The sequence below is a fragment of the Perna viridis genome, chromosome 4 (assembly GCF_037379345.1).
Source record: "Perna viridis isolate PV_CMFRI_1.1 ecotype Kerala chromosome 4, ASM3737934v1, whole genome shotgun sequence".
Lineage (NCBI taxonomy): Eukaryota > Metazoa > Mollusca > Bivalvia > Mytilida > Mytilidae > Perna > Perna viridis.
Genome location: NC_142448.1, coordinates 6,496,075 through 6,513,880, shown reverse-complemented (window position 1 = coordinate 6,513,880; position 17,806 = coordinate 6,496,075). Strand labels below are relative to the sequence as shown.

General features: G+C 31.1%; 1 protein-coding gene across 2 annotated transcripts in view; it reads right to left on the bottom strand.

Annotated features, from left to right (window-relative positions):
* LOC148618657 (extracellular matrix organizing protein FRAS1-like) overlaps window positions 1-16,377 on the bottom strand; it is a 101,540-nt gene extending 85,163 nt beyond the window's left edge. The window contains exons 1-2 of one of the 2 annotated variants that reach the window (XM_088577772.1): window positions 16,124-16,377; window positions 8,822-8,853 (exon numbers count right to left, since the gene is read on the bottom strand). In XM_088577772.1, coding sequence (XP_088433898.1) covers window positions 8,822-8,853; window positions 16,124-16,193 — 102 coding nt within the window. In that variant the 5' untranslated portion in view covers window positions 16,194-16,377. Of the gene's footprint in view, window positions 1-8,821; window positions 8,854-14,718; window positions 14,757-16,123 lie in introns of those variants that run through there. The other variant, XM_088577773.1, reaches the window with a different exon arrangement.
* Between the last annotated feature and the right edge of the window lie 1,429 nt (window positions 16,378-17,806).

Here is a 17,806-nt window from a genome sequence, read left to right as displayed (position 1 = left end):
CTATCAAGTAGTATGTGTATCAGATTTTCGTTGACAGGTTGACAAAGTCTGAGTCTAAATTATCAGATCAAGTAACAGTATATTATCCATAGATATAACTAGATTATCTGTTTCAATGGATTGTAAATCATGTTTGTATGATTTTCACTATTGCTAGATGACCATTTAAAATGGACATTAACTTCCCCTAAACAATGAATAGGAAATGGAGTATATAATTTACTGACCACTTAAAATAAAGTCATTTCTAATTTCTCAAAATTTTTTTGTAAATGGATAGCATAAATAGCACAAATATAATGTTATTTATCAAAGTATATGGCAGCCTGAACTATAGGGCACTGGATATCACCTTGGCAACTACTAGGTGATAATGACATATCCAGAGAGGGGATTCAAGAAGAAAGGGGGTTCAGGCTTTTACCTAAAAATAGAAAGAAACCAAAAATATTCCAACAAAAAGGGCTTTCAACCCCTGCACCCTCACTGCTAAATGTATTCAATTTTTCATCCAATGAAACACTGTCAGGTTTCATCTTTTAATTTTTTAAAGCAAAATTATTGTGAATTCATTATTGTGTGTTTTTTCAAATTAGTTTTATTATCATCCTACAGCTTATGCTACACTATATGAAGCTCCTAAAATCCATTTACATACAAAATTCTTGATACACTTTTGCATGGAAATGATGAGATCCAAGTAAGGCCTTTAAGTAAAAAAAAACATCAACAAACAAATCACAAAGGCAGGTTGAGCTATGAATTTAACAATTAAATATGATTTAACAAATCTCTAAAAGAGCAACCAAATGCAAAAAATTCTCAAAACCATATTCAAAAATGTAAAAAAAATATTTGAATACCATTACACAGTAAATGCACCATACTAAGATATCCTATAAAAGTTAAGAGGCTATATAATTATGTTTTAAAGGCATTACATTATTGAAATTTTGAAATTCATAAAATGAACTTATACAAATTGGTAAATGATTAATTTCAAAATGTGTTCAAGAGATTCAATTATCTTCCTAATGGCATGTATGTGGAAGAAGCAATACCTATACCTTGGTCTTAGGAATTGTACTAGAATACAGAATGATATGTAGGTTAACCTTTGTATGAAGGGTGGATTTTAGAGACATTTGATAGAATACACAATATTAGTTACAATGTATTTAATCGTAAAAAGTAGACATGTAATTTACTTAGAAAGACAGCAAGTCTTGCTTAAAATTCTTGAGTCCAGAAAACATTAAGGCACAAATAATATCTAATATTATACAGTTAATCATCCTGGCCTGGGTTTCATAAAAATTCCGAAGTCCAGAATTTCCTCAAATCTTCAACTTCAATTGATCTGATTGGTCAAAATTTGAGCTGAGGAATTATTTGAGGACAATCTTAATTTGAGATTCTTCATGAAACTGGGTACATTTATTTGAATACATGTACTTGGTTTACGAAAACTTCATAAGTTTTACAGACTGAACAACCTAATAGTATCATGAAGGTAGGAAAGGAATAAATGTTTCTCTACTCTTACTGATCAACTCTAGCTACCAAACAATGATTTCCTAGGTATTCATATTACTTTGTATGTAGTACCACCCAATGTCAATATCACTATTCCTTAGAACTACTGTAATGTTAACTAAATTTGCTGAACTGATTAATTTCTTTCAGACAATTAAACAAAACACATAAAACTATTTATACAAGAACATTCCTACAAAGAATGTTTCCAATGCAGACATGTGCATAATAAAACGATATCTAATTTCAGATCTTGGCAATTTGATCACTGGATTGCAGTGACACAGAAAACATGCATTAGTATTTGTCTTAATACATTATAATTCTTCAAATCATGCAAAAATGATTTTCTATCTTTACTATCAAATTTCTGTGTGCAGTCTGCCCTTTAGTGCTAGTTACTTTACAATCAAAATAAAGAACATTAAGAAAAAAAATCAGACCTGAAATAAAAAAGTAAATATTTTGGGATGTGGTACTCTTGACCCCTATTTACTCAAAAAAATATCTGAAACCTGATTGTAAAACACAGAGAGGGATTCTCAAAAGGAATTAAAAAAATAAAAAAACTAAAATTTTCGAAATTGAACCAAATATAATAATATCTATTTTTAAGGCTGTGGCCCCTCTGGCTCCTTATAACTTGAAAACCATAAGAAACCTGATTGAAAAACGCAGGCAGGGGTTTTCATAAGGAATCCAATAAAAACATATTTTTGAAATCGGATCAAAAATTAAAAAGTTAATTTTTTTTGGGGCATGACCAAATTTGATACCCTTTTAACTCCAGAATCCTCAAAACAGAACTTTAAAAAGAACAGAACAGCATCTGAACCATAAAAAATGGATCAACAATAACCTTTTTCTATCAATTCTTATGATAGTACCTATTTTCTCTCTTCTAGTCCCTTATTTCCAAAAGGGGTTGGGCAAAAATCTCTAAAAACTATATGGTCCTCAGCCATGTTCCTAGGAACGATGTGTTAAAATTTAAAAAAATGTAAAATAAATTTTACTCAAGTTTTCATATATAAAGGTAATGGATGCCAACAACGCCGCCGACAACATCAACAGGGAGATACTATCTATATGCAACCATAATTTTTTTTGGTCATGTAAAAATCTTCAGCTATCTAGAGTGATATTTTATGCTAATCTTCCAACTATTTCAAAGTTAGTTCTGACCCTGAATGAAACAGAGAAATAAGTTTCATTATCATTTCAGTGTTATTGTTATCCTAAGCCCCTGATTGTTCATCTCAGCAAAATAGGTAATTTTCTATAAACTTACTTGGTACTGTGACGTCATTAACGATGATCAGTCAGCAGTTCAAATAATTCCAAACAAAGTAAGGCTTTGATGAAGGGATAATTCTAACTTTTGACTTTAATCGATTAGAATACAACGAGAAAAGGAGACAACAACCCCACCAGGATAAAAATGTCATCCCTAGGCCAACTATTGGACTTCAATGAACAATGAGGAAACCCTCACACCACAGGGCAGTCTGCAGCTGGCCCAAAAACATTATTATACACAGGTACAGCAAAAGAGTTGCCCCTATATACTCAAGTAAAAGGCTGCGAGGAGCCTGAATCACTCACCTGGTTAAAGTTTGTCTTTCAAGGGCAATAAATTTAACAAGGAGTTGTCCAACAATTTTGATTCAAGAAGACTTTGGTAGGACTTATCATAAGGATCATTTCAGTGATTGAAAGTTTCTCTGTATCTATTGTAGTTTTTCAAGATATTGCCTGAAAACTATAAACAAAAAACAAAAAACAAAAAAAACCAAAAAAAACATCATTTTTCATCTTTCAAAGGCAATAACTCTTACAAGGAGTCGCTTGACAACGTTGATCCTTAAAGACTTTTGAAGGCCTTATAATAAGGGTCATTTCAGCAATGAAATAATTTTGCTAAATCTAACGAGATATATGCGAAAAACTACTGTCTGGCCCCTCTTTCTATTTTTAGTAATGGTGGCCATGTTTTTCAACGGATCAAAAATCCCCACTATAGTTCTATGTAGGATACCATAAGAAACATTCATACCAAGTTTGGTTCCAATTAATCCTGTAGTGTCAGAGGATAAGATTTTTGAAATCAATAACATTAAAAACAGCAAAAAGTGTCAAAAAAGGGCAGTAATTCCAACATGACTCTTCAGATTAAAATGATAATTTGACCACAGATAGATCTCATCATGCTGAACACTTTTATCCACATCAAAATTTGGCTTAATTTAACAGTGTTGGATATATGTGAAAAACTACTGTTCGACCCCTATGTTCTATTTTTAGAAACAACGGCCATGTTTTTCGACAGATTAAAAATCCCCAGTCCTGTTCTATGCATGATATGCTAAAAAATATTCATACCAAGTTTGGTTCCAATTGGTCAAGTAGTGTCAAAGAAGAAGAGTTTTGAAAAATTGTTAACGACAACAGACGACAACGATGGACGACAACGACTGACGACGGCAACAACGACACAAAGTGATGGCAATAGCTTCAGCCACGTGAGCTAATAAAAAATAAACTGAAAGTGAAAATGAAACAAGACATACAGAGGCCAGAAATTTCTGACTTGAGAGAGGCACAAAAAAAATGTGGCAGTGTTCAATTACTTTGGTGTGATCACAACCCTCACAATCAAGTCATGTTTGCATAACCAACTTAGGGGCAGTTTACACTCGTTCATAAACTGAACCCTTTAATGGGTATATCCACTTAGGAAGCAACCTAGGAACTATAAAAGTGTCCAAATACACTTCTGTCTTTAGAATACTCTCCTTATGGTAGAAACCTATATGGGTTATTGATTCAAGTTCGACCCAACAAATTGTTCCAATACAGTTCTAAACAAATGAAAGCACTTCAACAAAGTATCTTATTCAAAAAGAAAATTAAAATGGGAGGTACATAGCTGTTAACCTTTGCTCAATCAGGTGCACTTCTTCTCAGAGCTTATCATCAATAAAATTTACACCTTTATTGTCAAAACTGAACTATGACTTATAAGATAGCAACCATTTGGTTTTTTGAGGGGGCTTGGATAAAATTTTCAATTGTGATACATGTATTTTCATTGTTATCCTCCAATATTCATTTTCACTTTATACATTTTTAATTTGGCAAATTGCTCAACCTCATTTTGTTACTATGCATTCCTTTCCTTTATTTCTATTTCAAATCTAATCATAGCCCTGCCCACTTTGAGATAAGAAGAATGCCTCCTTACATAAAGGTGACTGGGAATAAAACCAGCATTTATGGACCATTTTACCCATTTATGATCAGGTTACATCACAGGATCATCAATCAGTCCATATGTTTACTAAATATAAACATTTAACTTTCTTTGACTCTGTAATCAAACTCAGATTTTCTCTCATTATCTCAATATTTATTATGTACTTAACAAGCTTAAGTCATAGACAAGTGTCTTCTCTATAACAGTGGGTAATAGGATTAAAGATCAGATCACATTTTATTCTTTTATTACATGAAATGTGTCAGTTTTACAGAATTAATGTCCTAAAGGTGAGAATTAACAACACCAACTGAACAGCTACTCCATGATCTTGTAACATCTGACATCTTAAAATCAATTTATTTCAATGAACATCTAAATAAAGATCTATCCCTTCCGCTGTTCTCATCTCTTCATAGATCAGTAGTGAAAGAATAATGTGGAGTGACAACCAGTCCAACAATGGAGACCAATATGAGTAAACACCCTTGCTAACCTTTCTTTTAACATACTCTGAAGACAACGAAAAACCCAAATGTGGCCTCCTCTATGGTAAAAACATTCTACCAGAGAATATCAAAATATCTTACAGCTTATTGACATATGGACAGATGCTGATTAAGGCATCTTACTTCACATACTGGTACACAAAAAAATTGTATTTTCAGGAATTTTTTACATTAAGTCATATTTTTATCTATATCCAAAGTAGGTATATCACTTGAAAAATGTATCATTGGAGTGCAAACACCTTCAAGTTTATTATGCAATATCCTGAAATATTACAGCCAATTTAAAAAATCTCATAAAAAATGTGAAAAATTCCCACTATAATTGGTATGTAAAACTTGGCTTCATATTTTTCTCAGCATGTCTTTACTGAATACATGATTTCACAAAGAAAGTGACAGTACTCACAATAAAGTAAGGCAGAAATATCAACATTTCTTTGGCCTCAATAATTTGTACTAACATCTAGAGATAAAAAGTATTTAAAGAGTAAACAGATAAAAACAGCCCATAAATCAATACTGCACCAATCACTTCACTACTACTATGGTTAAATATTTACAACTTGTGAAATACTTGGAATTTTATTGGATTTCAATGCATGTATTGATTTCCACTGTTATGCATATTAAATTTTTTGCATACCAATGTGAATGTAAATGCATGTACCAATACTGCAATGAAAGTGATATTAAACTCAACATTTACAGACCTAACTAACATTACTGTAATTTCAAATTATAATTTGCCTCTATCTGGGTGTTAGGGTGTGTATTTTTTCCTTACATATGGGTCAAAGATACAAAGTCATACACAAATCTTAAAATTGATGTTGCTGCTCCTCTACCTATCTAATGGTATACGAATGGTAGAGTAGTAAATTAGACAATACTTAACCAATAAACATTACAGAGAAATAACAGCTTCCTCAGTTGACACCAGGAGTAAATAAAGTTAAGATAACACACAAACTTGTCATTTTATCTAAGGGAAAGTATAATTGTTCAGAGGAAAGCCCTTTAATGTAAATCCTTACATAATACTGTTATCAGCACCAAAGACAACTTGTAGATTATAGCTGTTGAAGGTTTCTATGATATTACTTTCTGTCACCTTCACAATTGTCTAGCTAGATATCATGTTATTTTCTCTCTGTCCCCACTTCCTGTAGAAATTGATCATAGACAGTGGCATGTGTAAGATATCTCAAGTTCTAAACCTCCTTCAGGTAAACCAAAACCAAGCAGACTGACAAATGTATTCAGTGATATGCATACTCCCCATATAAGATACATGTATACCTAACACCTATGTCAATCTCTATAAAGAAATGTTATGGTGACATACCATTTAACAAGCATACTGAGTGCATTGCATGGCAATACATTATCCCTTCCAGCAGAAAATCTTTTGACAAGAGAAGAATGCATAATTTGTTAAACTTTCAATCTAAAATATAAGTGAAGGAAACTTAGTACATGCATTTAGTCCCAGGGCAATAACTCAGCTGGAAAAAAGAACAAAATTCAGACTTAATCTATAAATTGTTATGCTTAAGCAATCAACCAAATATCAAAATGTTAAACACAAATTTGCCAGAATGACAGAAAGATGGATGGACAGGCATGCAGAGTACATACCTAAAGTCCCCTTCAGAGAAACTACCTGGCACTGGGACTAATAAACAATGAACAAAACCCCCCATCAGTTCAACTAACAGTATGCAATCTCAACCAAATGCTGCATTAACTGGAGAGTTTAAATTAATGCATACTTTAAAGGTGATAAAAAAAACTTGGAAGAGCAAATGATTTGATCAAAGTTGACAATATAAAACAAGTAGTTGCTCCTTTAAGTAACACATAGTAGAAGATATTGACAGCATATTCTATATCAATATAAATAACTTCTATTTAACTATATATCGAGAAAGTTCCAATTCCCTACCAAAAAAAGACAAAAAAATTCTCTAGACTTCCAAATTATCTACAGACCTACAATTATTCAAAATAAATGGAATAAAAAGAAGTGATTGTATGACATGTACAGACAGAGGAAACAGATGAGTAGATAACTACCTGTAGAGTAAGGTCAGTCTTACTGAATGTGTTACCTCACCTGAAATAATACTTTGCACCTAATAAATATCCATAAGTCATGTAAGATTTAATTCTTAAATATTTCTATGTCAGAATTTGTCTGGCTGTTACATTAGATATCAATGCAATCTTTATGCTTGTTTAACAATGAACTAGGGCTAGAACTAAGTGTTTGTCCACTGTTTTTCCAATTGAACACCTAACAAGGGAGAATTAAATAATTTGTCAGGTATATGGATTATATTGCAAGTCTTAATTTTTATAGATCACCTATTTTTGAATATTTCAATTCAACGTCTTTTTTTTTCTCAAAAGGACAGGAATTTTTTTCTACTGAAAATTTTATGCACTTAACCTTTACCCTAAAGCCAACTTGCTGGTCAGGCCAGTAAAATTTGTTACATATATTAGGAGAAATTATATTAAGACCTATAGTTTGGGACAGATATCAAAAATGTTTTTAGCATATACTATCAACAGGATGTATTAAATCTAATGGAAAAATTTCATAGAAAATATAATCTCTGTAAGTAAATTACAAGTACACAAATTCCATACGAGTAAACTTATATTCTATCTAATAACATTTCTCCTGCAAGGATAATCCAAGCTTGACAATATTTATCCACTACAGGACCTAACCTTAAGCTTTCAAGTAAATTTATGTCATATCTGTGTTTAAAAATCAACATTATTAGGAGGGGTCCCAGAGAGGGGGGTCAGCTGCTGCAACAAATACTACAGCAGACAGAAGCCTTGAAAGACTTCCTAGCAATTTTTCAACTTGTTACTTTCAACAATAAAGTAACCATTAATAGACCGATTTGACAACGTTGAATAATTTACACAACCGGATCAAAGAAACGTTTAAGTTATAATTATGTTGATATAAGGCACAATAATGAATACAATTAAAATTCATCAACATGAAAAATCATAATGTTAAAGTTTATTTGGTACGAAGTCATGCTTATACCTTGTTATATGTACCAGAATTAAGCTTTGCATAAATCAACTCTCAAAGAATGTATAGGTTAGTTGTTATATGTATAGCTTTTAACCTTTCAGAGGAAACAATACTGAAATGCTGTATAGCAATATATTATTGTACAAGTAAGCACATGATCTGTTGAATTGACATGATTTCATAATCTGAAATTTTGAATCTAGCCTTAAGTGGATTTTACTGATACATAAACAAAAACTAATGTCGAATTCATGTGAAACATACTTTACATGAAATTAATGTGAATATCACATGATATTATCACATTTACCTCTTTACAAAAAACTCACTTCTTGTGCTTTTCTTTTCTTAAGAAAATTTAAAGTGATATTAATGTGAAAAATAGAATAAAATGAATTTTAAGTGAAATTCACATCATCATTAAGTAAACATTTCTATCAAAATAAAACTTACCTTGAATGTGCCACCTTCATACAAACAGTCACCTACAAGAATAAATAAGACACCAGATACTCATGGTATTCCATTAGAAAGCAAGTGAAAATGTTACAAGGAACAAATTCTGTAAAGTCAGAAGTTATCATCGCAAATATTTTGACAGGGAAACAATCACATTAAATGAGAAATAAGGAATTTTCTCTATAATGGAACACAAAATTTGACAACAATGTGCAAAAGATAGTTTTTAACCCCTCCCACCCTTTCCAAAAATTTCTGGATCAACCCCTGCAATATCAGGGGTCATGTGTCAAGCTACTTATAAGCATTTAGATGTCAATACCTAGCCTGAGAATTCATGAATGGTATTTGTCTGAAGCCTATTTCCAGAGGCATAGGTATAGGTGCATATGGGACCATAGACATAACAAAAGTGATGTACATTTGTACCCAGTCACAACAAAAAAATTAAAAAAAAAAAAAGACTTTCCCTGTAGACACCAATCTGGTTATTAACTGCCCCAGACATTTTGCAGCTTTTAATTTACAATCACTGTCAAATTGAATTAAATCAAGCATTGGAAGAATTTCATGTCAACATGTAATCCTGACTCTAACATCAAAGAATTCTTCCACAATTTAATTCAATAATAAAATCAGTTAATCTTTCTAGAGTAAGATCATCTGAATTAAGAATCAATTATCTCACAGGTAATGTCAAATGATCAATTATCCAGGTGTTTTGTCCTTCTAACTAGAATAAGACATCAGGACTATTTTGTAGGGCAGTTTATCTCTCATACCAAACCATTAAGCCAGCATTGCAAGTGTTTAAAAATCAGTAATCCAGAAAGCAGCCATACTTATGTAATTTTCAGTGCACAAAGTTCATAATTTGGATGAAAAAATGTCAGTGGGCCAAACAAAATGTAAAGTTTGAATTGAAATTTACTAAGAATGACAGAGTGATGGAAGAATGAATTTTCTAAAAGCAATAGCCTGAATAGCTCACCTGGTTCAATTTTTGCCTTTCAAGGGCAATAACTCTAACGAGGAGTCCTACAACTTTGATGTCCTTATCATAAGAAACATTTCATCAAATAAAAGTTATTTTTTTAACTATCATAGTTTTCAAGATATTGGCAAAAAATTGCAAAGTCAATTTTCGCCTTTCAAGGGCAATAACTCTAGCTAAGAGTCAACTGACTTCAATTCAAAAGACTTCCACAGGCTTTTTCATAAGGATTATTTCATCAATTTAAAGTTTTTTTTCTGTTTATTATAGTTTTCTAGATAAAGGGTTGAAAACTACAGATACTGTCTTTTTTCAAAGTTAAAGGGCAATATCCCTAACAAGGAGTCGTCCAACAACTTCAAACCAATGGAGACATTTGTAGGCCTTATCATAAGGATTCTTTTATCAATGAAAGTTTTATCCTATCCTTTATAACTTTCAGGATATTGACTTAAAACTGCAAAAACTGTCATTTTTGGCCTTTCAAGGACAATAATCCTAACAAGAAGTCATATTCATTTTATTTTCAAATATCTCTTTTAGTTTTTAAGATATATGTAGAAATTGGTGACTTGACCCCTGTGGTCTAAAAATAGCAACAGTGGCAATGTTTTACCTTGATCTACATAATTGATACAATTTTTAAAGTAGATCCCCTCAGGATGCTGATGACCAAGTTTGGTAATAATCCAATGGTTTCAGAGAAGAAGATTTTTAAAGAAAAGTTTATGGCAGATGATGACAATGGATGCCAAGTGATAACATAAGCTTACATTGTCTTTTAAGTCAGGTGAGCTAATGACAGAATGGAATGGCTAAAGGACCAGCAAGAGTAAAAACATAAATAGACCATAAAATACAGTAAGACCAAGTATCACAAAGTCTCTTAAAACTTCATAATGCCAACAATGACAGAACACCCACAATGCCCTCAATCAATCTCCATTACTCCAAGAGAGACAGGAAAGGTATAAAGGAATAAGATCACTTAAAAAATAGAAAATTGGAAAACTGGCCAAAAAATAGGCAAAGCAAGGCACCAAAACCCAGGATCAGAAAACATGCCACAGATGATACATCACAGTGTATCTGCCTCACCTTTAATCAATATAGATTACTCCTATTAGGTTGGTATTTACATCTAATAAAGGGCTGTAGTACTATGTTATTACTTCAAGATGGTGACCAAAGTTCAGAACCAGCTGTTGAAAGAGTATGTTTAAAGTCATTTTCATATCATTAGGGTTTAATTATTAGAACATCTAAATAGTCAGAGCACCTACAGCAACAGTTCTCAGAGGGATTTTTGGGGAATTTTAGTTTTTTTGTGCAATAATTGGGCAAAAATGAGCTAAAGAAAGATGGGACCATCCCCCCCCTTAATTAATTTATAGATTCATCCCAGAACTATAAAGAAAAAACATGATGTTCCCAAGATACAGAATGGATATTTAATACTATTAATGCGACTTCATCTCAGGACAGGATTTTAAAATTTTAAGACATCAAGAAATTAAACTTCAATCATATCAAAAGTTCCATAGCACTTCTTTAGTTATCAAAATCACAATTAAGCTAGACCTGTAGTTCTCAAAAACAAAAACATTGCATTAATTTCACAATTTACAGTATAGAATACAGTACATAACTTACAGAATAGAAGTTTCAACTATTGTAATGATACAACATTTTGCTAATCAAATTATTAAATATCATAATTCTGGTTTAATACCAAAGACAGTGACTGGCACCAGACTTACAGACAGTTCCTCAGATTAGAACAAAATTCAAATAATAACAAACTGTCCTCCTTATTTAAACATATCTCTTACGAGGTCAACTTTTCAATGCAATGTCATAAAGGGTATTCTTCATTTACATTATTCATGTATTTGCTGAACACACAGATCTTATCTGTATTTAAAGAGACACATAATTTGAATTTTTAAACTTAGACTACATTGTCAGTCATTTTTTGTAAATATTTTAAAATAGCTTTGAGGAGAAAAATATGTTAGAAACTACAGTCCCCCACTTTGATATCTGCCTAGTATATGAGTACTGGAAAGTCAATTCTAAAGCTCTTTGTATATTAAAAGTATACACAACATGTAGATATTGTAAAAATTCTATAATTTACACACTAACTAACAACTAGTTAAATTTACTTGTTATGTATGAGGTTTACATCATGCCTTTTATTGTGGGTACCGGTATTCAAGATTTGTTTTATCATATTGATAACTGAAAGATTACATAGAAAGTTTCTTTAAGAAAACAAAAACATAACTGATAAAGGTTTTTTTCAATGCCTCCTTAAAATTTAATAATAAAAATAATTTTATTTAGCAGAATAAAAATTACAGATATATATGTAGGACTCATATGTGTCCAATTCCACAAACATGTCCTATTTCACAATCGGATGATCAAGTTTGGTAGTAATCTACCGAGTGGTTTCAAGGAGAAGATTTTTAAAGAAAAGTTTACAACAGACAACAAGGACAGAGGCCAAGTAATGACATAAGCTCACAAGGCCTATAAGGGTTTACAGCTATTAAATCGACAAGAACCTGTATTGTGTGATTGTGTGTTTTGAGGTTTTTTTTTATTAGTACTATTATTTTATTTTATTTTTTTTGTTTATTTTTTTGTTTGTATATCATTTTGAGACAAAGTTATCACCAAAGAGGAAATTACAGTTCATTGTTTGTCCCTGCACTATAACAAATTTTTTTTTTATAAAATGAGAGAGGGCAAAATATTTTAGTCATTAACCAATCCAGAGTTCTAAGGTTTTGAACCAAACAACAAACATATATAAAAAAGCACATAATTTATAATAATTCACTAGTGTATATATAAGTATTAATTGCATAAGTTTTTTGAGGGAAAAACTTCGGAATAAAAAGTAGGATGTCTGGTCGTTCAAGTTTTTTTTTGCTGCAGACATATAACTTAAGTTTATCAGAGACATTATAGCAGGATGTAAGATGTATTCCAATTTCCAAGACTAGAATTGCCATCACAATATGATCGGACATGTTAGTGGAAATGGACCTGCATCTGAGTCTTAAATATATGCATGACTATCACAGGAAAAATATCATATGTTTCATAAAACCTGAAAAAAGAACAATTTTATTTCATATCAGTCCTAAATGTTAACTTGTGTTACAGTTTTTCTGGTGTTTATGTACATCCTAAGTCTAAATGTATTAATTTTGAATGTCAAGACATCACAAAGAAAATCAAAAGACTAATTCTCCAGTATATGAAGATTTCTTATCCACCATTGAATTTTTGAAGTTGTCTCTTAATTAAAGTTTCCATACATTACTTTCATTCTCACATAAGTCAATCCATTTACATGTAACTTCAGCCAGTCATTGGCAATATATCAATCAAACCCACGAGTATTTTTAGAAATAAACATAAAGTCGAAAAAAGGGTAAAAAAGTAATGAACTGTCACCATACTATCAGGACCATCTAACTTCAATGAAACACAGAGTGTAACCTTTTTGTCAGAGGCATCGGACATAAAACCAAGATCACATATGATAAATACTATTTAACGTAAAATTGGTTTTAAAGTTAAGAGTGAAAAGACTTTTATGCTTAGTCATGTATAATAATTTTCTTCACTTAACATTGCTTTAAAGAACAACAAAATGTATGAAATTGTAAAGTATGAAAAAGAGGCGTTCTTGAATTAAACTGTACCAAATATCACTCACAAATATTCAGTTGATTTTTTTGTACAGTTTTCACAACATAAACCTGATGACAATACTGAAAAGAGACTTATTTTTGCAGTAACTTTTTCATATGAACAACTAGTATAATTTGTATCAAACTAAATTACATTTTTTTTTCACCAAACAGTCAAAAAATAATCTTAATAAGTTTGCATTATCATACATGTATAAGTTTGCATTATCATACATGTATAAGTTTGCATTATCATACAAGTATAAGTTTATAGTTTCATTGTACATCATACCTGGGAAAATCTCCAAGTTAGAAACCCATATTTTCACAACAAATCCCTAATTGATCACAGTAAACTGCAATGTTTTATTTGTATTAGATGCTTTTTTCATACATGCATACAAAGTTTTTTTTTTCAGTGCATACACCTATGGCAGCTTAAATTGCTTTTTTGGTTTATTTTCCATACCTTGTCCTCCATTGACAAGTACCAATATTACCACTAGTATACAGATTCTTATGAAACCTCCCTGGTTGTGATATTATTCACGCTGCTATAACAGGATTGAATACTTTTTGTTGACTTACATATTCATCAATAACAGTTTGTATACATATAAATAACCTATTCCCATGAATGGATGCACAGATGCATCCATGATCATTGAGTTTATTCACGTAAAAAAACGACTTAATCTCCTGACAACATTTATATCTTTTTGTGAAAAATGCTATAAGGATGAGATATTTTATTTTCATCCCCATCTCCATACAAGAAGATGAACCACAGACAACATTGATACCCCATAAGCAAGCTTTTGTCCAGTTGCTTATATATTGAAATTTTACATCATGATGAGAATATACATGTACGTCTTTACAAAGATTCATAATGTGACCCAGCTTCCATGAAAAAAAAAATAAATTCAAATCAAAGCTTAACATGAGGGATTGACGAAGAGAGTGGATTCTCTAACAAAAACTGTATATATCCTATTGATCAGAGATTTAGAGAAGCTTTCAGTGGCTACACAAAATATATAAACATAGGGTAAATAGTTAACTTTCTTATATTGCATCTGGAAGTTTTAGTCAAAAAAGAAAATAAAGGAATTCCAAAGCCAAGAATCCTAAAAATGTTCATGATCAAATACTTAGGTCTAAAATTAAAGAGCTTGACTTACAAGTTAATTGGATATTTCCTTTCCATGATCCAGCTGTACTTACTTATACTTTTTTGCTCAGGTAAACATATGTTTTATCCTTCTAAGGAAACACAAAACAATTTTATTTGATTAGGATTTGTACTTTAAATAGATGTTATGAAAGCAAACATTTGTCTTATTACTTTCTATAACAGTTATGTACATAACATACTGTTATGAAATAACAGTAATACTAGAAAACACGAGTTCAGCAGTAAGGACTTTAGTTTGTACTGTTAACATGGGATGCACATCTAATGATCAATAGAACAATTAGAGAGCTCATCCACTGAAAAGGAAAAACGTTGCATAGTGACTAGGAAATTAGGAGAGGCAGGGAAGGTTAAAGGGGAATATGGTCAACAGGGGTCATGGTCAGGGGTCAGAGTAGTAAATTTATGGTAATTAGGATCCACAGGCAACAAGACTTTAGGCACAATGAACCTACAACAAATGACTTTATTAATTAAATAATTTTTTCTGCAAATACATGAAAAACTAAAAAACTTTCTTTCCTTCAATCAACAAAAAAAAAAGAACTGCCCCAAAAAAAAAATAATGTTCATGCTCTGTGGGGTACAGCTTGATATAACTACAGAGGTAGAAATCTGAACAATTAGAGACTGTACTGCAGAGATTTTATCAAATAATGCACTGCAGTTGATTTTGTACATTAGGGAACATACTGCAGTGATTTTGTCCAATGATAGAAAATGTACTGCAGTGATTTTGTCCCATGTTAGATAACATACTGCAGTGATTTTGTCCCAAGATAGAGAAAACACAGCAGGTATTTTGTCCAATGATAGAAAACCCACTGCAGTTATTTTGTCCCATGATAGAGAACATACTGCAGTGATTTTGTACAATAGGGAAAATACTGCAGTGATTCTGTCTAACGGATAGTTTTGTACAAAAGAGATACGGCTCATGAAGAGTGTACTGTAGTTATTTTGTCAAAAAGAGAATGTACATAAAGTTAAATTTGATGTTGTTCTTATCAATATGTAACTGTTGTGTTATGTGATCATGCCCCTAATTAGTTTTTAATTGGATTAATACAGATATATCTATAATACGCATACTGGTAATATGGAATTTCTTCTGCATTGGCAGAATATATTTACTTAAATGTTGCAAAAGGTTAAAATGTAAAATGCCAGGTATCATAAGCTTGAAAATGACAAAATTTCTTGAGTAAAGCTGGAAACTTAGTATTATATAACAACATAAATTGTTAAGTGGAGCTGTCAATTCCAGGCTAACAACTATACTATTTAGTACAACAAACATTCAATTCAGTTATGTTATTTAAACTTAAAGAATGCTAAAAAAAAACTTAGTGAAGATTTAAAATACATTGCATACCAGAATATTTATTTACCTTTGATATTCTGCATGAGAAGACACCCAGTGACAATCAATATTGAACAAAACTCAGTCTTCATATTCATATCTCATTTTAACACAAATCCACAAAATCTTTTGTTATTTCAAATTAATTTTTTTTCAAACTTCACAAATTCACATTTCTTAATAGGAATTGTTTAACTTAATCTCCATAATATAAATCTATGAATTTGACAATGCACTTGTGACATTTACTTTGATGACACGAAATGAGCCATATTTGACATCAGGTTAATTTTCAAACATGTGGTTTTTTCACACCTGTTAAACACTGAATGCATACCTGTAGCCAATTACTGAGAAGAGGCGGGACTTCAGTAGCAAAGGGACTGTCCTTAGTTCTGTAATGGGAGGGGCTCTGCATTAGTTCAATTTTCTGTAAAGAAATAAGTCAATATTGATAAGAAACTACATTTATTGTAAAATGAGGATTCAGGATAATTTATGTTTAACTCAACAATATATCAAAATAAAGCAGAGAGAGTTGCAAGAATCCAGTTGTTCCAAACTTAAAAACATAACAAACACATAATAATTCTTTATTAATTTGAAACTGATATTAATTTATCAGTGTAATTACATTTTATAACTGAAAGATGAATATTAACAAAACAATAGGTCAGAAAAGAATAAATAGCTCTATATAGAACAAGTAATACTGTCATTTCTTATCTTAGAAGGCAAACAAAACCTCTCCAGAGGGAGTTAGTGTACAAGGCAATTTCAAATAATTTTGTTCAATAATTTTCTTTACAGTAATTCTTTTACAGAACTATCTTTCAGAGCACTTTTTTTTCATCCAGACATACATTCTTCCAAAAAATCTCTTAGAACTATCTGAAGTCTTTTTTCTTCATGGACAAGTGTAGTCTACTATACATATAGAAAATCTGTAGAAAATAGTAAAAGATAAAATAAAAAAAAAACATAAAAAAAAACAAAAAAAAACAACACTTGCACTCAAAACATGCATAATTCTATTAGACTACTGGGGTGGGTGAATTGATCTATACATGAAGTGGAAAACAGATGTCATATCATATCAAATTGACTCTTAGTACAAACATGAATTTATGTGCCATGTCTGGATAAATGTCAATCAAAACATTTAAGAAAAAATAAAGCAAATCTTACAAAGGAACAACTTAAGAAATTATCATTGCTATAAACCTCTGTTCTGATTATGGTAGACAGATAGATAGACAGACAATTCTTTTATTATACATGTATTAAACTCAATGAGGAGTTCAGTCAAGTCATAATACATTACAATTGGTTCACAGAGGGTGCTTTTCATAAATATGCAGTACTAAAAAGATAACAAAATATATACAGGTATATTGAATATCTTAATTTCATGAAACATGAAAAATGTGAGTTCTCCCACTGGTAAGCACTTGATGCTAAATTGTTATCAGTAATTCCTTATGTAATAACCTTTCAATTTATCAGTATCCCTAAAAAATCACTACAGAAAATATAGACTGCCCCCTTTATAAATAGACATGTCATATCACAGTTATAGGGGAAAGCACTTAAAAATTACATGATAATGAAATTCAAGAAAACTCCTGTCAATAAACAGTCAAAAATACAAATACCAGTACTAGCAATTCAAAGAAAAATTGCTGAAATTTAGAAACTGGAGCATAAAGTA